General features: G+C 40.3%; 1 protein-coding gene across 2 annotated transcripts in view; it reads right to left on the reverse strand.

Annotated features, from left to right (window-relative positions):
- The window catches only part of PTPRG (protein tyrosine phosphatase receptor type G), a 387800-nt gene that overhangs the window by 114528 nt on the left and 250325 nt on the right, over nt 1–22947 (reverse strand). For both annotated transcript variants that reach the window (XM_064723724.1, XM_064723725.1), the window contains one exon: nt 16718–16813. In XM_064723724.1, the coding sequence (XP_064579794.1) occupies nt 16718–16813 (96 nt within the window). The remainder of the gene's footprint in view (nt 1–16717; nt 16814–22947) is intronic.

Consider the following 22947-nt stretch of genomic DNA (forward strand, 5'->3'; position numbering starts at 1 on the left):
TTTTGTAAGGCACTCTTTTGCCCAAACTTTGACTTATTCCATTGCTAAATTAATTAATTTCCCCAAAGCATTCTTGCACAATTTCAGCTAATTTACTGCAAGTGAATAGCACATTCAATTAACAAATTACTGAATGATCTTAATACACATATATCTAAGGAAAAACAAAAGATGTGTTCAGCCCAAAAGGACAATCTGACTGGAGCAATAGAATATCTCAGATACAAAGTTCTATAAAAGACAAAAATGTAATTGAAACACAGAGGAGAGGCAGCATCAGTGGCAGCTTCTCAAAGCTGGGAAAGCTTGATTGATAGACTTTGCCATCTGCAGCTGCGCAAAAAAGAGCTACAGTAGCTGCAAGTTTATTTAAAGCAATTTCAGTGCACTGAGCCTACTTGTTCTCCTTTGAGAAAATAATATGATTTCTTCATAGAGCATGTAGTCTATTTATTTAAGCAGCAGTGTGCAAGATCTCTCAATCCTACCAGCAGTTCAGCTGGAAAAATGACACACCAGGGGGTAACATTTTATCAGGATGGAGGCTATTTTATAAAAACTGCCATCAGGTATAAACTGTTCTCATCCTCTGAGTTAAAAAAAAATAAAAAAAGGGGCAAAAAAAAATAGTTTGGTCTCTTCAAAGAATTTTCTCAATTTGCTCAATTTACAGTTTTTAGGTAAAAATAACCATTTTGACCTAAGTAGGGAGGAAAATGAAATGGTGTAATGAAAAAATATAGCAATCACTACAGCCAGATCATCTTACAACACCCACTCCTTGATGTACAGCTTCACACATTTGGAGAGGCTAAACTCAAAACTGTGAAACCACAAATGGAAGTTAGCTCTCATTTTCTTCTGCTCCTAGCTTGAATTTGGTACAAAATTGTGCAAGTGAGAAAAAAGTATCTCCAGCTCTTTTTTTAAAAAAAAATTAAAATAAAGCAATGAAGTCTGTTGAATAAACAGGAAAATTTCCTGGGCAAAATGCAAAGGCTGAAAGGGAACAGCTCAGATGGACATCTGGAACTCCAGCATTTTGCAGGGGTTTAATTGAATTGCTCCAGCTAAGCTTGCCTAGGATGCAGCAGAGATTTGCAGCCTTTTCCTCTTTTCTAGCCAACACAAAGGATTTTGGTGAGAGAGGTCACATCAATCTCTCCTTTAAAATAAGGAAAAAGAATCGTCTCAGCTTCCCAGCATCTTTCATTCATTCTACAAGAAAAGTCCTGTCTTTTTCTCCCGCAGCACAGCCCTGGGCTCCCTCCAGCCAGGCCATTACAGATGACTCAAGCCAGCATCTATGAGTCACAAACACAGAGGATGCAGAAATGTCAATTAGGTTACACAGTCACTTCCCTAATGCCAACCACACCTCAGTTCACAATTAAATTAGAAATCCAGTGAAAACAAATTATTGTAGGGCAGGTTTTTTTTTCTCCTTAATGTTATGCTTTGAAAAGTCAAATTCCAGCGCAGTTTGTTTGCTGCTCCTTTTACCTATTTCTAAGGAGGTTGGTGTAAACCTCCCAAAACTGCAGCAGGAATTTTTGCTACAGCAAATTCCCCATTTCTAATGCAGCAGCCATGGGCTGGGTGGGCTCTCAGGCATCTTTGTGGTACAAGGATCCAAAGTTAAACCAGTGCTGCTCATCAATATCTTCCAGCATAAAAGGACAACTACAACACAGTCTTGAATTTGTAATTTTCTTTCAAGCAAGTTCTTCCGTCTTTACTTATATTTTTGAAAATTTTCAGTGTCATAGAGTTCTTGCAGGTACGTGCAGCTTTGCAAAATGGTATGAACTTGCACAGTTTGGTGCTCATAGTACCTAAGGCAGGAAGTCCCTACTAATCCTCAGTGTTTCCTCACTTCTGACTCCACTTTCATGTCTGAGTAGCTTCCCTCTTCCATCACACACCTGCCACATCCTCCTGTCTCTTTCCACCCAAATGTTACAGCATCCTCCTCTCCACATCCCCCTTGAGCATCCTTCCACAACTCTCCCACCTTTTCCTTTCCACCTCCTGCCTCTCCAAGGAAGTTCCCCTGCTCTTCCACCCCCTGAGATGTCCTTTATGGAGGCAGGAGACAGAAGTAGCTTTGGCTGCTGAGGATGGTGAGTGGGCTTGTCCAGGGGATCCTGGGTGCCAGCAGACAGGGTGCCAAGGGTACCAGCTGCAGGACTGCTCCAGAGCCCCTGGGATTGAAGTGTGGGTGCTCCAAGAGCCAGCCACAGAGCTCTCCCTGGGCAGTCACAGCAGCAGAACTCCAAGAAGCAGGGGAGAGAATTGAGGCAGTCCATCTCCATCTTCTTCAAGCCACTGAATTAAGAGTGGCAGGATGTGGCCTGCATTTTTTTTTTCCTCAGCTGCTTCTAAACTGCTCAGGTTCCTGCAGCAACAGAAGAACAGCTCAACCTCACTGTTTCACCTGGTGTAACACTAGACAGAAACAGTGCGGATTATATGTCAAGATGTTTATTTTCCTCTTGGTTAGCATGACCCAACAACTCACTCGGTTCCATAAAAAACCATTTCAACAAGTATCATGGCTCATGTTTAGAACAAATGGGCAAGTTTTGTGCAGAAAAACAGCACTTAGAACACAAGTGCATTAAAAGCCTGGCAAACATTCAGTTTGTGGCAGCAGTTTCTTCCTCTTGAAATACAAAGAAACACAAAAACTAACATGACATGTGTGCTTGTTTCAAGATGTTCTACATTTCAGCAGTGGCAAAGTGAATGCTATTCAATCACAGCGAGCAGGTGATAATCTTAAAGCCACAGAACTCCTCAGGATTCTCTAGCCTTCATGCCTCTGCTCCATGGGCTTCTTACAGTTTTCCTGAGCTCCTGTGGAGCATGACCTATCTACGGAGGGCATTTTCAAGCTCTGTCTCTGGTCAGGAAGCCCTCCTTCTACACAGGGTATAACTTCAAAATTGCCAAAATCTAAAAATCTCAGGGAAAGTTATGAGAGAAGAAGTAAAATACAACTGAACAGGATTTAAAACAAAACTTAAAACAGGGTTAGAACAAAAGGTGCTCTTTGAACAAGTGTAGCCTGACCCAGAAGAGTGAAGATGCTTCCTGCAGGTGAATGTACATAGGAATGCTCTCAGGAAGATTCTTCCATCTCCTCTCCTCTCTGAATTTGCTCATGAGAAAACCTGGCTATTAATTTGAGGTGTTTCTTTATGTTTCCTTATTATGTTTTCTTTCTTTTCCCACCCAGCACTGTAACTCCTGGGTGTCCACAGCTCATGAGAGTGGTTATGATCTGATCCCCAGTGCTGTGGCAGGTCAGCTGGACCATCCAGGCTCCTGGCTCATGCACTGCCACAGCCCCAGTTTTGGTGTCTACCTCTAGAAGTCTCTTATCTCTCTTCTTAAGCTCCACCAGGCTGCATGGTCTCTTGATGTCACCACCCCCATGCAACCACCTGCAACTGACACCACAACCTGCATCAGGTTTTTCCTTGCCAAAAGCCTGATTGTTATGGAGGGAGCTAAAGAGCCAAGCTCTGTGAAGGCAATCCACAGAGGGCTGGCACTGAGGGACATCTTCACTGCCAGGCTGCCCAGCCAGTCATGCCCAAAATGCCTGAGACCCAGCACAGTCAGAACTGCAGCCCAGCTGGAACAAGCACACCAAGAGCACTGCCCTGCTGGCTGCTGTGAGGATGAGAGGCTTTCCAGAGCCACACCACAGGCCAACAGCTTCATGCTTGGAGCGCCCCATGTTCCCTGGAGTCTGGTTTGCACCCCCAGAACACTGGTAGGATGCACCTGCACTTGCTGCTCTCTACACTCAGATTTTAAAGAGGGCAGCAAATAGATATGGCATGATAACAAAGACAATAAAAAAATCTCCTCTTTTTAGGGTTAAGATGCTATATGTCTCAGCTGTATGTCTCAGATGCAATGCAAGCAGTGATGAAGGAAGAGGGCACTTTCTAAAAGGCAGACACAGGCTGGGCACTTCGGACACAAATGCAGCATTTTAAAAAATTGCTTCTGACACAAGAACAGCTGACAGAGATAATCTCCACAGCTCAGCATGAATTTAGACAGTCTTTCAACAACTCTATTAGACAGGTGTGGTAGCAGCCAGCTGTACTGCATGCACAGACCAAGTTTCTCTAAAAGCTGAGTGCCCATATGGCCCTGCAGCACACCGAGGTGGTGCCACCCGCCCGGGCATTACCCTCCTCTCCTACCACCATCTGTCCTCAGAGAGGGACCAGTACCAGCCTGAGGGTGGTGCAGAGCTGGTCTGGATAATGAGTGAGTTCAGATTCCAAAATGATGGATGCTCCCATCCACAACACAGGGACCCCCAGACAGCTCTAAAAGCCAGCTTTACTTCTGGCCTTTAATTCCCTGCTGGAGTTATGAGCAGAGGCAAGCCAAGCCATAAGGTGGGGTGGGCTGTGTGCTATTAGGAAGGTAAGCTTATTATCTGAAATGTAATAAATCTCTGTAGATATCTGGAATAGCAGAAGGCAACAGTTTGCTTTGCCATATCACTAGTAATGAGTTGGCAAGAGGAGAGCATTCCAAAACGTTAACCTAAAGCTTAATTTGACTGGTATGCACTTTGGGAGAGTACTTAATAAGACTGGTTCACCCGAGATGGGGAACTATCTGTCTGTTCATGCCTCCCATGAAATGCAGGAGGATATAAAAGAGTGTGATTTTAGCAGTTTAGAATATAAAATGATGAGGAAAAAAAATCTTTGAAAAGTGATTGATGCAGTCTAATCATGTTTCACACAAGAGCATTTCAAATTATGTTAGATATTTTTATAGGATCTAGATATGATAAAGTAGGTTTGCCAGGTAGCAAGGTAGGCAGGAGGGAGGAAGGAGTAAGAAAATAATAAAATTCTTTTCTTACTTTTTACACCGGCATATGGATAAGACCGTTCAAACCAGAGATAAAATGCACCAAAAAATTGCTAGTTTAGCTGTTAAGGTTATGGAGCTTTGCTTTCTAATCAACACTTACCCATAAAGCTGTTTTTAAATATTGATCTGATATCATGTTCCCAAGGGAAAATAAATATCAAAAGGGGTGATTTAATTCAATCTTCATGGTTCCTGCATAACCATGATCCTATTTCTTCCAAAACCCAGAAAGCAGTAACTTAAGTGAAGCTTACAGATCAGCTAATATATTTACAGCCTTAAAATAACATGAGACACACTATAAAATACACTGAGATCCAAAGTTAATCTCTTTTAGCAATATTCTAGCAGCAAGTAAAGATGAATTTTACGGTGAAAAAAATCCATTTCATCAGGAGCAAGACTGAGCTTTCTAATAACCACGCTCCTTTCTAATGTGGTACATCATTTTACTTTACTCATAAAGAACACTTTGCCAAATCTACAGTTAGGCTTCATTTGATACAGCAGAGATGTTGCAAAACCAATACCCTCTTGCAGAAAGTCTCTTTAGACTTGATAATGACCACATTTCCATGCATTTTTGATGCACAGAAAGGGTGCAGTTACAATCAGAAGCTAAATACTGTTCTGATGGTGTCAGCCAGACAGCTTTTCCTTGGCTCCTCAGAGCTGTGAAGCAGTTGCAAACACCATAAGCTCATAGGAAAAATTCTGCTCCACCAAAACTCACTGTTCAGAGGTGCTGAACAGATTTAAGCAATTTATTTAACACATTTCACTTTTCTGCATAGAATAAGATGGTGATTAGCATTCTTGACTCTCACCTACCTCCAGCAGAGCATAAGAGCACATCTCAGCTTCTGTGCTGGTTTTGTTCTGGAAACTGATACCAGCACACCTGAACTTCAAAACAAAGGGAGTTTTAAATTACTCGAACCAGGACCACTGAGCTCATTTGGAACTCATTACCTTAGTCAAATTAGTGTGCTTTTCAGTGAATCCCAGATGTAGAAGATACCTCTGAAAGCTACTATGAAGTTATGCTGTAAAAGGATTCCCAGGTTTACACACCCTCAACTCCACGCTATAAACCTGAAGATTTGTGATTTAGATTCATAGGAGGTAAAACATCAGGTACCAGGATTGCTCTGGGCAAGCTGCCATGCAGAATTATTTTGGGGGGGTGATCTGCCATCAGCATTATCAGCTAAACCATCAGTTATACATACAAATGTCTACATCTGTACAAAGACATCAAGAAGGGAACAGACTAGATTATGATTTACTTTCATTGCATTTTTCCTGACCTCTGGAATGAAAACCATGGGCTCAGAACGCCCTCAATAATCATCTCTCCCACAGTCATCCTGCAGCACAGAAACTACAGATGACAAAACCCAGCAACAACTCAACCCTCTGGCAGTAACCTTTAACATTGGATTTATAGTAATTTAAGACAGATGATAATTAAATTACTGAGGGATATTTTCCTGCATTCTGGCTCTGCATCATGTGTAACATTTAAGAATTGCACAAGAAACCACACAATCATTGGTAACAGCCGGGGTGGTGCTTACATGGACACGCCAACCTGACACCAATCCATGTGACCCTGAAAGCTCCCAACCATCCTCTTCTCTCCTTGCATGCTTTCATGCTTTCCCATCACTTCTGAGCTGGGAAAACACTGACATTTCAGCCAGACCTGCTCTGTGATTTGAGTAAGGCTGAACGGTGTGGGCAGCACAAAGACACAGTCAGGATGACTGTGCAACCACCTCTGTGCCTGTACCAAACATGACACGTTCCATTTATTTGTACAAAGAGAGCCCTAAGTGATTCTTACATCTCACAGCAACCTATTAACAAAAAGAAACTTTGTGAACGGAGCATCCAGCTAAACACTTCAAACAAATACATCAATTATGCATAGTCTGTATACTTTTTCCACCTTAGGGATCAAACTGGAACGAGACTAAAGAATTATGTTTTATTTGTATTAAAAATGTATCAGCTGCTGTCCGAGAAGGTTTTCCAGAACATTTGGTATGCTACCCAGGAAATTCTGTCTGAAGCTTGTATTGTTTATTCTTGCCAATACAAGGAGAAACGTGGTGCTGTTATAGCTGAGAACTACAGTAATAATTCTTCAGGCAGAACAGCTTGTATTTAATAACTTTTTCATCTGAGCCAGAAGATCTAAAGGGAAAGGAAGCCCCAATTTTACCCATCTATTTTATATATTCAGACTTTACAACCAATCTCTCTTTTATGGCACAAAGTGAAACTAGACAATCATTTATGAATAGATCCTGTGCTCACCTTTGCTTAAAGGTGCCATAATACTAACTGGTAACCAGAGACATAGGAAGACTTTGCAGTTTCATGGAAGACACTGAGGGCAAAAAACAGGCATAAGTTTTTTAAGGGTTACACAAATCCTGTTCAAAATCCTGCAGAACTGGGAAACTATGACGGGAGAACTGGAGTTTCTTGGCTGAATTGTTAGATTTCTCCATCCACATCTCACAAATGTAAACCACACGTAGTACATTTGGTATTATAATCCTCTGAGAGACAAATCTCCTGTGAATCTGCAACTAAGATCAATTTTAGCAAAACTCTCTGAAAACTTAGCAAAAAAATAGATTCTTTATTTACAGCTTCTTTCTTTCTTAAATAAAAGGCCAAGTAAAAATGCACTGGATTTGGGGCATGTAAGAAGGACAGGGATGAAGCAATTGTTGGTGTCACAAAGTCACAAGCAAGCCACATTTGAAGGCTTTTCATTGCTCTGAGACACAAAGAGGGGCTGCTGCCCCTTCCCTACAGCAGTGATGGAGCCTGCAGCCAGGCTGGGGGTCCTCCATGCTGCCCCAGCTCTCAGTTTGCTTTGTGATGTTTGACAAGGTGACCAAGTGATGCATCAACAATGCACAACACAGACCAAAATGCACAAACTACTACTGTAGATAGGGAACTGATTTGTTTTTTAGCCTAATGGTTATAATCAGTAAACTTCCTGAGTCTCAATCTTCCTGAACCACAGAAGGGGTGAGATTATAGGCTGACAACTGTAATTTTTACATATTACACATGTAAGTGTCATTTTCAGGAATCTAGTAATGAAAACTCCACAAGACATTTTCAATAAATTTAAAAAATTTTATGGCATGGCTACAAAATAATTTGCTTTTGTTTTTTGTTCTTTTTTTTTAACCTGGATATTTTTAAACTACAGAGAAGTAAATTACTGTCTTTGAGAAGCTGACATTAGACACTATAAATATTCCTAAACTGATTCCACTTCTGAACATCAAGGGTGAGAGAAAGAAAAGGGAAGAAAAGAATACACAAATGCTTGCTGATCAAGTTCTTAAGGCAAGTAATTAAAATAAAACCACTAAAATGTAAGAGGACAGTTATGAGAATTAATGCTAACAGGTTGGTATGTAATTTAATCAAGCAAGTTAATAATGGCATCCTGCTTGGGATTAATTTCAATACATTAATCAATTAAGAATCATTCAGAAAGCAAAAAAACTGCAGGTTAAAAACATTTACAATGCTATAAACTGAAAGACAGTGATCCTAACATTCAAATGAGCATTAAACCAGAAGAGCACAGAAATCTATTCCCATGCAGCACATACAACCAGGTTTCATTAATGGTTATAACTGATAGCTCAAGACCTTGAGGACAGACCCCCCATAAAATGTGCAGAGCATTTTTTGTATTTGCAGCACTGCAGAACTTTGGAACCCAAGTCCTCTCAACAACAAGAAAGTTTGCAGTTCCTTCCTAACATCAATAATTGTGATTTTTCCATTAAATAAATTGGATCAAAGAACTGTGATTTATCACAAAAAGCAGAAGTCACTTGGTAACCCATCCCCACTGTTATCCCCCCTCCTTGCTGCTGCATCCAAGCCAGAGACAGCACAAATTGCGAGTTGTGGTCTCAGACTTTGCAGTTAAGAAAGCATTGACAGTGCATTTGGGGACAAAAATGATCTAATTCTAATTTTTACCTTCAAGTAGATTTTTTTAGATGCTTTGGAAATTCATTTCCGTAGGTATGTCTGAGATTAAAAACAAAATAAAAGCCAAAGACTCTCTGTGCATTCTGGTATTTTGCTCTGAACTGTAAAAAGAACTGCATGGCATCGCTTTCAGTACTGCCCATATCCTTTAAAACTCAATCTAACAAAAATGCTTTAATTGAAAGCATTGCATTTTGGAGGTCATCAGACTTTTTGCCTTAGTGGAAAATACCATGAACAAGTTCACGGAATGCAGAGAAGAAGGGAAAGGAAGACGATTGCTTGGGCTCTGAAGAAGATAAGTGCACATAAGGTAAATTACCCTTCTACACTGCACAGTCAGCCTGTGGATAGAAAGTTTCAACACAGCAGGTTGCAGCCATCATGATCTAGAGACTGCAAATGCCTCTTGGCAGAACACAGGCAAGCAGAAGTGGAACGATGTGTTTGCTTCCAAGAACGATCTGTTTCAGCCGCCCTGTCAGTCTGTGCCTCCAAAACCAGCCCCCCTTTTGCTCACACATTTGTGCCTCATTCCTCCAAGCAGGCTTGCTCAGGATGTTCAGGCTGCTGTGTGAACACCTCTGCTCTTCACACTCACACATTCAGCCACATGAGCTCCTTCTCATGACAAGCCATGACGAGTGCACAGCCATGTGAGCGAGACCTGAGCCCACGGCACCCTGCACAGAGACAGAAACTGCTCCTGTTTGCAGGGGATGTGACACCAGGGAATACCAGGCTCTGCACAGTAACCCAGCAGCAAAGGTGTGTCTCAGTGCTGCTGCCAATGCACTGCAAGTTTGGAGAACTGAAGCATATCTGGTACAAAAACCCCCACAGGTGAAAAGGCCACTGCAATTCAGTACAATTCTTACAAAGTGAGCTTCTTGAGTCCAGCAGCACTGAGTGATGAACACTGCTGAGCTCACAGACCCCTTCCAGCTCCCTGTGCTCCCCAAATTGCTCACAGTAAGGTCCCAGGGCTCACCTGCACCTGCCCCTTCCTTACCTCTTATCTGCCCTCCTTTTTGAGCAAGGGATGCAGCTCTGCCCTTCTCACAACTGCATCGCCCTCCACAACTAAAAACCTTTTCGAGCTTCTCTGCTAAACTCAAGACTTCATCAGGGATTGTTTGCCTAGTGCTCTCAAGGGTCAGCCTTCTCATTTATGTACCAAAATAGAGGATGAAGAACATTACCACAAGAAAGCTTAATTTAAAAACAAAATAAAATAATCTGTTGTAAACAGTAGTTTTACTATTAAACGTCATTTGAAACATGACTCATCTGGGCAGAGGTATGCATCAGAAGAAAGTCTCATTGTTAAGCACTGGAAATTTAATAAGCACCAAAAATGGAGATATATAGATATATATATTTTACTCTCAGAGTTACTCCCCATCTGTTCTCCTCTTCCTTTCTTATTTTACATAAAATATTCAAAAAAATTCATATTCCCTTAAGAAACTTTCAACATAAGTTGAAATAAAAAATCAGAATTTTGAGTTTAGTTTTAAAAAAAAGATGTTTTCTTTAATGGAAGGGGTAGAATAGATTTTTTTAGAAACAGTTTCCATGAATTTTTGTCTTCTACCCAAACCCTTCTCCAATCAAAATGGTTTCAGAGGAACTTGATCAGCATGAGCACTTGTTATTAGGCACCCAAACTCGCATATTTTGGCTAAAAAACACCTCTGGAGGGTGGTCTGTGTCATTGACATACTGAACTCTACTCAAATCCAACAGACCTTAAGAGAATCTCAAAATTTTGTATTTAAATTCTCCATGATGCAAAATCATTTTTGGCAATTTTGTCTCCATTTATTTGTGGAAAATGAGGAGAATCTTTTCCTGCTCCAGAGATGCTTCCGATGTCACTACACCCACTGGCATGAATTGTACAAGGTGTTTCTCAGAAAAATGTGCTCAGAAAAGTGGTGGCACAGTGGCCACATCCACCTGCTCTGGCTGCGTCTTTTTGTGTCAGGGTAGCTACTTTGTACCTCAACACTATTTTAAAACCATTTAAAGGCCCTAGTACTGCTTTTATCAGTAATAACTACTATTTTCAAACAACTGCAACATTTCAAAATAATGCAAAACTGGACTTAATGAAGAAAAATACATTTCAAAATGTTTTGCTTGTCTTCACTTACATGGAGAGTTATTGGTATACAGCTACTGAATAAGGAGATGTACTTATCTTCATGGTATGAAGATAATAAAAATACACCTGTACTGATACTAAATAACACTGCTAATCAATACCAACAGTTTTAGTATTCATGAGCTACTATTAATAAAACCCCATGGGTTCTAATGTAACCATTAAAAGAATTAATACCGTAATTCAATTTTAAGTTCTTTACATCTATCTGAAGTCTATTAAAATAAATGAAAAGTCTCTCAATGACTCTAGATGATGCTTTGCATGTTAATGATGCCATGTGTTATTTTCACTCCTGCAAATCACCTTTAAGATATTGCCTAAACACTGGAGTACTGATTATGCTTCATGTGGGTGGATATAATGTTCCAAGAGAAGTGCACACCTCTCTCCATGCTCATTGTCTAAATCAAATTAATTTTGCTCAGACTTTCAAAAAGCATTAGAATAAAAGAGAGGCAGAATCAGGGAATTTCCAGGAATTGAGATGGGGACATGGGAGGGACCCCGCCTCCTACTGGATACGGTTTTCTCAACAGTCATCATATTTAAATCATTTATTCACTCAATCTGTTTTGTTAAGGTGGCAAACACATGAAACAGTTAATGAAAGGGAAGAACAGGGAACAAAAGGCTTCCAAGGGAAATTAAAAGCTGAATTATGTAGTTTGAGAAACACACATTTAAAAAGCATATTTTTGGCAAATATTCAACAGCTTTGATGGTGTTCCACCAATTTATTCTGTGTTCAGCTCATTTAGGCCCCTGTGAAAAGTGAGTGATTGATCATATTGATGATGCAGACCAAGAACTACTACCAAAAAAACCTCACAAACAGCAAGGCCAAAAACATGCATTTTACTGAAGAACACATCCCTGGACACATGAGTAGCTAGTAAACATAAAGACATTTATATGCAAATAATATACATGTAGCTCCAAAAGTTAAAAGGGCTACAGAGTAGATTTTTCGACAAACTTATAAAGACATGTCTGCATTGGAAGGCAACTCAACTAAAGACATGTAAACCCTTGATTTTTATTCCATGTACTTTAAAAAATACTGCTAGTTGCACATTTGCTGCCAAGTACCTAATTACCTTTAAAAATCTAGCTCTGCACTGCTGAAGCTCTTGAGTGATCGAGGTATCAACATCACTCATCATTATGGAGCTAATTTTAATGATGAAAGCATTGCTAAAAGTTATTTTAAAATTCATTTTTACTTAATTTCTTTAGAGATGATTTGTTTGAGTACCTGAGACACAGTAACTAATCACTGACGGTTTTCTCTACAAATATAAAATAGATTTATGTGCCCTCCCAGTAGGAGCAAGAATTCCATCACCTCCTCCTGAATTTCTGAGCTATCGAATATTTGATGAGTGCTTAGGGAATCAGTATTGTGCCTTTTCACAGCAGTAATCAAGGAATGAAGTATTCTCTGCCATAATGAATCTACTGCAGGACTAAAAGATGAATATTTCAAATGCAAAAGCAATATGTTTGTTTTGAACACTTTCAAGTTTGGCTTTAATAAAGCAAGTAGTGAAGTATGCAATGATTTATATTGTTAGATGGTTAAAACAGAGCTGTGCAATATGTCTGAATGCATTTAATCCAAGTAACTACTCATTTTAAATGTGACTTATAAATATGTATAACATGTATGATGAACGGATGACTCAGGAACCATGAGAGACCTGGGCCTTGCCTTCCACCCCTGGTTTGCTTCAAAGCTACCTCAGCCTGACAATTAACCAAGGCCCAGAGCCAGAACATCATTAACTCCAAGCTGAATCTTACGTGGGCTGAAATGAAACACGAGCACCAACGATTCATGTTAGGATCATTTAAATCAAGCCTGAGGTGCCTGGCTGGGCTGGGAGCTGCTACAAGTGTTCCAGCAGCTGGTGGAACCAACGTGCAGCCAGAGGCTCATTTAGATTGCCACAAACCAGGGCCCCTCTGCTGGGTCCATCACTACCCTTGCTGCAAATCCAGGAGCCTTTCCTGCCAGCCAAGAGGGTGCTGGCAGCAGGAGGTGATGGACTTGTCAATTTGAACATCTCCCACCAGCACCAGCTTCCCTCTGAGAAACACCAAATCACTGCAACACTGAAAGGAATGGCCATCATGTGTCCTCCTCAAAACCCTGTCAGAAGGCAAGGTCTCATTAGTCATGGCATTCTCTCCTTTGTCTCCAGGGGATTTTGATTTTTGCTAAAATTATAACTGAGTTCTCTTCAACAACAAAGAAAATCCAGCTAGAGATTTCGGGCCAGCTCATCTCATTTGCAAATTGACAATACCTGCTATAGAGTCCCCACAGTGCCATTTTGTGTGAGACCCTCCCTGTGCTATCCACAATGAGATACAGAGATGAGCAGTTACAGCAGCTTGCATTTGCAAGAATTGTTTCTTAGTTTTGTAATTTTTTTTTGTCAGATCAACTAACCAGGAGCACACAAACAGAAACAGCATTTATCAACAGAGCTTAAAATGAAAGTAATGAGAAAAGCACAGCTTTAATTACAGCAAAATTCCAAGTGCTTCAATTATCCAAGTTCAGAACCAATGTACTCTACCTGGAAATTGCCCCTGAAATAATGAATTCAATAAGGAAAATTCTTGTATAGTTCAAGTTAAATTATTTAAAAAGGAAGAAAGAGGGTACTTAATTATTTAATGTTTCACCAATAATTATATAGTTCAGTATAATGTTCACTCACTGGAGAACCTGATTTTCAAAGGAATATTTATGAATATCAGTCAAACAAAAAACACCTGCCAGACTATAAACTCAGCCAGTGTTGTGCACATTCATCCCAACACAGCATTACCACATTAGCAAAAATCCAAGTCTTAATGGCAAATGTATCCAATAATTTATGTTAAAATATTTACATAGAAAAGCATGCATGATACAGTTTTCTAATGCATTTATAAAAAATAGTATGACCTCTCTGCTACAATTTTTAAAAGCTGTGTTCTAGGTAAATGAGTTCAAGATGGGACCAAAGCTCTGGAAAATGGAAAGCTGTAGTATTTGAACAAGATAAGCTGCCAATCAAAATGTGACCATGGATATCTTAAGAGACATTTCATTTAGAAGTCACTAGGAATCAATTTTAAAAGACAGCTTTAAATTAGCTGCCTGAAATACTAGCCATGGCAAGTTTATCTGCATGGAGTCCTGGGGAGCAAGGCTCAGAGAACACCAAGTATTTCTCAAGAAAAAGGTTTTCCCAAGTTATAGATCAACAAGCCCAGCCATGATATGCAGCTAAAACAGCACCTTGGCCAAACACAGTAGGGATCTGCAAAAGGATCATCATCATCCATTAATAACCCTGTGTACAACAATTCAAGCCCTATGGGACTAGTTCTGGAAAATCCTCATGATGGCCAAAAGAGCAGCTGTCACACTGGTGTCCCTAAGGTTTATTTACAGGTGCCAGAACTCAGCATGTGCCCTTCTAGACTGGGGCCTCTGGGCTTTACAAATCTTCCTCAACTGTTCTCTGTCTTGGAGCAAAGCTGCCCAGAAGGAAAACCTGAAACACTCACAAGTTTAGCAATACAGCACTGATTTCTCATTTCAACCCAAAAGAAAAGGAAAATATTCCAAAACCCCCAAATCATTTCCCTGCAGCCACAAAATAGGTCATCCCTGGTTACTTTGCCAAAGAATTACCTTGACCCCACTCTTTGGAAAAGATCAGAGGGTGTTCATCAGTAATGGGCTCAGATTTCACAGCTCCCAGAGCAGAGGAGCCCAGCTGCACCATCATCCAGATTTTACAGCCTCATGTCCTGCAGCCAGCAGGGCTGGAAATGATGAGTAGTGTAGATTTCTGCTTCCCTGAGGGGACTACAACACTCAGTTGGGGTCTTGAAAAGCCTGAGGTTTCTGACAATCAAAGATGGGGGTTTTAACAGCATAACACATTATTTTAAGTTATTTTAATGGCTCCCTTGGAATTGCGCAAAGAGAGACTTACAGCAAGTGCAGCACTTGGCTTTGCAGGTGGAGAATACTAAACACAGTCCCACCACAATTTTAAGATCCTGTTAAAAAAAAAGGGATTTAGGGAATACAGTGATGTGACATGGAGCAGTGTGATGTGGCTGATGTGAAGCCCATCAGGGTAATTTAGCAGTTAAATTCCAGAGAGATGATGCCACAACACGTGGTGCACACCATGGCACAAACCCACGCTCCTTCTGACACGGCACACACACCAAACCCACGAGGCTTCACTGTGGTATGAACCAGCCTTTGGCTGCTCTGCTTCCAAACTTCTGTCTTGTATGGCCAAATTCAACTTGCCCAAAGCTTCCTGTAGCACACTGAGACTAAGAAGTCTGGGGAATCATCATCATGCCATGCCACTGTAAATTATCACAGCTCCACCAACTTTGCCCTAATATGAAATGCCACAGAACTGCTCAGAATCCAACAGTGATGAATTTAACATGCCTCCTTCCACTATCCTGATGTCAGCAGAGTTACAGCAATTTATGCAATACAAGGATCTGTCCTTTCCTCCTTATCAAAGCATTTGATCAAAATCAGTGTCATGCAAAAAGACAACCTTACTTAATTTGAGCAGCAGAGTCAGGCTTGTCACTCTAACATCATAAGAAAAAGGGAGGTATTTACATATGAGTACTTGCATATTCCTTTTTATCTGGCTTCACAAAGATAACAGCAAGATCACTTTCTTCCTCAGTAAAAACTAGTGTGAAACCTCACAAAGGATCAGCATTTTCCTTGCTCTTCCCTCCCATCTTTCCTCTCTTTTGAAAAGCCAGATCCCAAGACATTCCAAATCTTCATTAGCTGCTTCTCTGCCTGTGACAGCTGGGTGGTGTGGAGTGGCTCCAGCTCCCTCTCTTCAATTCACCCTCAAGTCAGAAAGGTGAGACCCCATTTCTGATGTGAGGTGACAAGGGGCTCACACTGCTGACTGCCACTGCCACAGGTGACATTGTCATCACCAGCACTGGTCCCTGCCCCACGCGGATTTGGAGCGTGTGGAACCACAGATGAGCTCACCCAGCAGCCCCAGATCTGCATCTCTCAGGATGCATTTCAAACAAGTGGATGCATAAATTCACTCATTTGGAAATCTGGTCTGTTCAAGAACTTGCTACTATGACAATTTAGAAGAAGCTGCTACAGATAAGATTGATGAAACGTATTGATTAATTTTCTCTCAAGCTACATTTGAATTTTAAGTTTTCCCTAAACAAAACCAGTTGGTGTTGGTTTGTTAGTATTCCAGGGACTGCAGCAATGTGCTTCAGCAGTAAAGGAAGTTTCATGATAAATGTGTTCTCCAGTCTGCATCTGTAGAGTAGCTATAAAGTCAGAACAATCCAGGCAAAATTTTTCATTATGCTTTTAAATATACTTATTTACATTTTAAATCACACATAGACAATATGAAATATCTTTCACTTAGACAGGTGGGAACAAGAAAACAGATGCATCCATTAAGCTTGAAATAATCCAATGAATTAGATAGTACTCAGTGAACACTTTGGTTTATGGATATAGTCTTTGTTTTAACTTACTTGAAAAAACACGGCCATGGCTCCTACCACCCTGTTTTCTAGAACTGCTGTTCCAAAACTGTCAAAGTCATCAGGATTGTAGAAGTAAATCTGCATCTGCAAAAATTAAAACCAACAACAGAATCACATTAGTGTTGATTCATACAGCTTTCACATGATGTAATGCATTCACATTGTATGTAAACCCAGTGTTATGAACCTGAGATAAAGGAATTCTGCTGAACAATTGTTTAACCAGCATCTTGATTAATAGCATGACTGCCCTGCTGGGACAGTAAGCAGGGAACAGAGTTGGTGCAATGCATTTTAATACCAAATCCAAAGGTAAACAGTATGGCCAGTCTGTTCAGATGTTAAACTTTGTGCTTTCTGCCAGCAACTCTTCATTTCTTTGCACATTGAAGGCTCATCTCCTGCTCTGCTAAATGTGCTAAACATATTTATCTCAAAATCCATAGAGAATTTTGAAAAGGATTTCGATGTTTAGAGTTATTCCTTTACTCCTAAAGTAATTTGTAAGATAAAAGTCTGTCTCCATAGCAATGCATTTTTATGAGCCTCTGATATTCAGGTCTATCAGTTAAGGTCACACTTCTCCCTGTCTTCAGTTAAATTTCATGACTTTTATTTCCAAAGTGCTAGTACTCTGCAAAAAGCATGAGGAAAAACAGATATATTGATGTAATTTTTTAATGAATAATAAATATGAATAATTACACAAACCCCAAGTAAGAGCAGGTGAGAACAATGATTACCCCAAACAAGCAAGTGTTGGAGTTACACAAATACAAGAGGATGAAGAACAGTTTCCTCTATGCCTTCTGCTGGTAAACAATCCCACTCCACTACACACATGTTATGAGTAAGGGCAGCCTACCCAGGCCTGTGGGTGCTCATGCTCTCAATTTCCAGTATGGTTCTTGTTCCACTTCCCACAGTAGCTGAGCTCCCACTTCTGCAAGTTCTCTGAACACACTGCTGCTTCTCCAGTAGTTGTTCAGCCCCTCCATTCCAAAAGAAGCCCCTAGAGATGGACGTTAGTCCATCTCTATCAGCCATTATTTTTTTGTTTGGGTTTTTCCAAAATAGTGCTGCATGACACATCTTACTATATTCACAAATGCACTATTTTCCCCATATTTTGTATATGCCAAGAGAGATTATACCCTTTTGTCTTGCACATTCCTACTCACATTTAGTGATCCCCAGGCTTCTGACTGTATATACTGTCTGAGTGGATAGGTGCTTTGCCAGTATTATAGAGTTAAAAAAACATCACACACAGGGAAAAGGCCAACATGAAGGTCAGCGCATTCAGAGGTAGAGGTATTTTTTTTCAGCAGAAGGAAGACCACACTCTAGCCCACAAAGAAATGAGAAAAAATTGGCACTCACACCAGCTTCATAAAATTTGAAAGCAATTTTCTTCCCCTTCTTTGGCCTTCCTATTCCCAGCATAGTCATAGCACACACACAGATGCTGGCAGTATCTCACAGAGGTGGTAGTGCCTCCAGATTCTGACAACTTGTGCATTGAACAAATGCAGAGCAAGGTACAGCCATTCATTGATGTAGAAATTAGAAACCGTTTGCTTCAGGAAAAATTGCTTAAACTTGAGTTTAGCCAGCACAGACCAAACCTGGCAAAACACTCACAAACTACATTTTGCTCCTCTTTAAAATAAAGTCTAAAATTATCTATACCTTACATAAAACATTTCACAATATATTCCTCACAGGAGTTTATGAAGAAAAGCATCATTGAGTGAGTTCAGCATATGCCAAAATCATTTTGGATCAATTTTGCTCACGGCATTTTAAGGAAATTAATTTTTACCATGCACTCTTGCATACCAGTGCAAAGGGCTGTGGTAAAAGAGTTTTTCATTCAGATCCCTCGTCTTAGCAGTTTAATCTCACAGCCTAATCAAGAACCCCACTCTGCCTTGATTACCATACACATTGGAGCATTTTACCACTGCTCCCTGGTGTTTATCCAGAGAGCATGGCTGCTCTCTCTGCATCCATCACGTCAAGGGGAACTGTCCTGCATGAAAAATTATTGTCATCTGTCATGCAGTAGCTTCCTTATGCGCTCATACAGCTAGAAGGAGCATTTTAGGAATACAATGTCTGAGCAATTGCTATTATATAATTTACACACACATACCCTGCAAAAACAATGGTAAAAAGACAGTAAAGTTACACCCTCAAAGCCTCATGGTTCAGGCTGCTCATAAAACCACACCTGGACACCACTGAGCATTAGCATTATGGCAATTTTCTAATTATGTGATCACATATTGTTCTCTTCCATAATACAGGCTCATCAGTTTTCCCCAATTTACAATAAAATGCAAATGTATCCAACGTATTTTTGTTCTTTTATTCATAATATACATAATATTGAATGCATTTATCAGTAGATAGTTAATTTAATATTTTCTATGGGTGGGATAAGGTTCTTTATGTACAAAGTGGGAATAAGACAGTTAACTGTAAAATTAATTTCACCGCATACTTAAGTGGCCTAAACATGCTAGAAAATTTTCATTATTACTCCTTATTATATAATTAGTGTATACAATATATGGGGCACTTTGCATATAAATGACTTCTACTGTCTCTGCCTGGGATGTAAAAAGCAGCAGCACAGAATGCAACAAAGAGGCTTTTAAGCTAAAGAAAATTTGGATCCTATTATAATATGCTATTTGTGCAATGCAGAATGGAGAATTACCCAAGCTTACACAACCAACCTGATTTATGGCACTGACTGATTTCAGCCCCATACAACAGCATTTTTGCACATTTTTGCATGTGAGTCCACAACAAAATTACAAAATTTAAAGGCTGAGAATCCTACAGTAAAGCCTGAAATGCCCTTTGCAGTGTGACAGTACCTGTGTGCAGTCAGAACTCTGCTCCTCACATCCCTGCTGACTGTGCTCCACAGAGCCTTCCTTGTGGCACAGGGCCAGGAGGGCACGAGTGTCCTGCTCTCTATGGCACAACAGATGAGATTTACAAGGCTTTCACATCTAGCCCCATTACAACTAACAAGGCTGGGAAAGGCTTACATGGCCTTCCTTAATCTCTGATGTGCAACACGGCAGTGCAATTGCATTTACCTTGTAAAGAGGCATCATAAAAATCATGTGCATCCAAGCACGTTGAAATTTTCAGTATTTTGGTAAAGCCAAGCTGAGACAAACCATCCCTAGTGAAACAAAGGTAGTTTTCCTGCAGGAAGACACTCTCCATCCTAAAAAGCTAACACTAATACAACTGCAGCTTTACCAAGGCAAGGAGAGGGCAAGAGCTTCCTTTAATGGGAAAACCTCATGCTTTGACACTCTTCAAGCTATAAAAGAATTGTTTTCAAACTTGAGAGAGATTTGCTGTACAGCACAGATTTAAGCCTGAAAAAATATCACTGAGGGCAAAATCTTCAGACTGTTACAAGTGCCTTAAAACAGAGGATTAGGGAGAAAAAGCCCTCACTCTGCCGTAACCCAGGAGATAATCACCAGTCACCCTGAGAAAACATGTCATGTTTTTAGTCTCTGGTGTCCAGGAAGATCCACTGGCCAACCATTACAGTTTCCAAGCACTCCAGATCTGTCTATTCCCAGCCTACAACACTTACACAAGTGAATACACCCTGCACATCCAACATGTGGGTGATTCTTCAGCCTGGACAGCCTTTGCCTCCAAGCTCCTTCCCCTCCACCATGCCCTTGGGGCAGGAAATTGCCTCCTCCTCAGGACATCCCACTCCCTGCAGGAACACCTTTCTTCAACTGTATTCCTTCAGCTCTACAGAAACCTGGTGCTACCCAGACCTGGCAAAATGTCTGTGCTTAGATTTTGATGCCAAACTGGGCTGCCACCATGCTGATGTTGTAAGGACAGGCTGTCCAAACCGTGTGTATTACTGAGAAATACTGCCCACCAGAGACCAGTTCTGATTTTATTAAGTGCAATTGCCTCTGAATGACTAAACCCTCATTATGAAAAGTCACTGGCTTGCAAGAGCTGAGCCAGCTTCCAAAGAATGGCCTCCCCTCACCACCCATCCACAAATAAAAGGCTCTGTTTCTCTGCTTGGCATGACAAGGATCCAGACAGAAATCACCATTCCTGTGCATGACATCTCTTTGCTGTTATTATCCCACTACAAAGACAGAAAGTTTACATCCAATACAGACTGTCATGGCCAAACTCATTCAGCACTTATGAGAGAAAAGCCACAATGAGCATTTGATAGATCCCAGAAGATGTGAGTGAGTTCAAAGCAATTCTAAGAGACTAGGAACCAAGCAAGTACATTTTCCATAGACAGATGCCAAGTATTTTAAAAATAAATAATTGAGACTTTTAAATTGGGCTGCTATCACCCTGTGCAACCTCCTACAGCAGATTTCTCTTTAGATTAAAAAATGAACAAAGGCTCATTGTGTTGTCACAGATGTGGAGTACAGAATATTCAATAGAATCAGGAATTCTGGTGCAAGGGAAAGGATCATCAGAATTATCTTTCTGCTCATTTCCTTCCAGCAATCCAAGGACCACAGTGTAATTTAAAGCATGGTAAAAAAGCATTAAAAAATAAAAGGTTTTATAGACCAGCCAATTTTTTTATGAATTAGGCAGCAGAATGCAGAGGGAGCAGCGATGTGGATTATTATGTACTGCTTCGGAGACTGAGAGCATTTTCAGAAGAGCACAACACCCAGGCAGCACAGGTAGATTGTAACTCTTTGCAGAGAGGTGAAACAAAAATTCTGAAATGTTTGCTTTAAATGATGGAGTTAGGCATTGAATATACTAATTCTTAATTAGTGTCTTTGCTGCTTACATTGTAAGAATAAATTATTCTCAGACACTTTTACAACTGGATTTAAAACCTTTTGCACAAAAATAAATTCTCTGCTGAGATTATGAATCATACATGATTTTTCTTAATTGAAAGCTTGCATGTAACTTACTTTTGCTTTAAATATGTGCATAGATTTCCAGTGAACTGGATGATGTGATCCATTTGGCTGGGATAAAAATTTTCTACAGACATAATGTAATCTTCACTGCAGCACTAAAAATTCAAAATAACTGTCCTGCAGTCTGTGTGTTTACTGGAGTGTGAGATGTACACTGGGGCAATAAAGTCTAATGTTTGATTTCTCATTATATTCTCTTTAAAAAACCCATGAAACTTATCATTTATAACATATTCAAAATCTGCTTAGGAAAGGCATGGGGAAGAGTGAATCGTGATGTTTTCCAGTTCTCCTACCAGAGCTTGATGTAATAACACAGAGTATATTGCATTCTTTTGAAAAGATAAAGTTGAACAGGAGCAGATAATGGCATGTTTTTCCTGCCTAGTCTATTATTCATCAGTGAATTTTTAACTATAGTTAGGCAGGTAGAGAGATGTATTTTGAATGTCATAACTTGGTATTCTACAGTGCCTAAAAGTGTGCTGGGTAAAATTGCAAAACAAAGAGTCAGACAGGGACTTTGTCCCAATGTAATTGCAACTTGATAATGAATACAATGCTAGGCTGAAAAAACTGAAAGGAGCTGAAACACAGGAAGAGCAAGATCATGCAAGTGAAGTACCAGAATTTAACTCAATTTAGACGTTCGTATCCCTCAGAAGCATGGTAAATTTCCCTTTCATCTTCTTTAACAGTAAGCACGAATTCTTGCTTTGTTGTCTCCAAACAATGCAGTAGGTGTACCTATGTTATAAATTGAGACAAAGCAATTTCAAGAGTCTTTTTGAACCTGAGGGGTGATAGCTGTTGTACCTTCTGCCCATAAGCCTGCACAGCATTTAAACCTGTGAGTGGTCTAGTGACAGTTCAGTAGAACAGGGAGGAAACCCAGCACGTCTGGGATCACTCTGGGCTCCCACACATTGTTGGATCCCACTCACATCACTCAGTATTTCAAGCCTTAAATCTTAAGAGAGAAGGACCTTGCCAAGATAGAAACTTCCCTGATTTCTGCTGCCAGAAATAAACACCCCTCAGGCCTGCTCCCATCCCTAACACGAAAATCCATCTCGTGGGTACACACTGAGTCATTACACAAGGCAGGCCCATTTGATGCTAAGAAGCTGCATGTTGCATTCATTTGTATTACCCTAATATGAAAATAACGGTGTCAGTGTTTATGCTTTCCATAACGTGAAACTTTTTTGCAATTGCTTTGTACTCCGA

Source organism: Zonotrichia leucophrys, chromosome 12 (genome assembly GCF_028769735.1).
Source record: "Zonotrichia leucophrys gambelii isolate GWCS_2022_RI chromosome 12, RI_Zleu_2.0, whole genome shotgun sequence".
Classification (NCBI taxonomy): Eukaryota; Metazoa; Chordata; class Aves; order Passeriformes; family Passerellidae; genus Zonotrichia; species Zonotrichia leucophrys.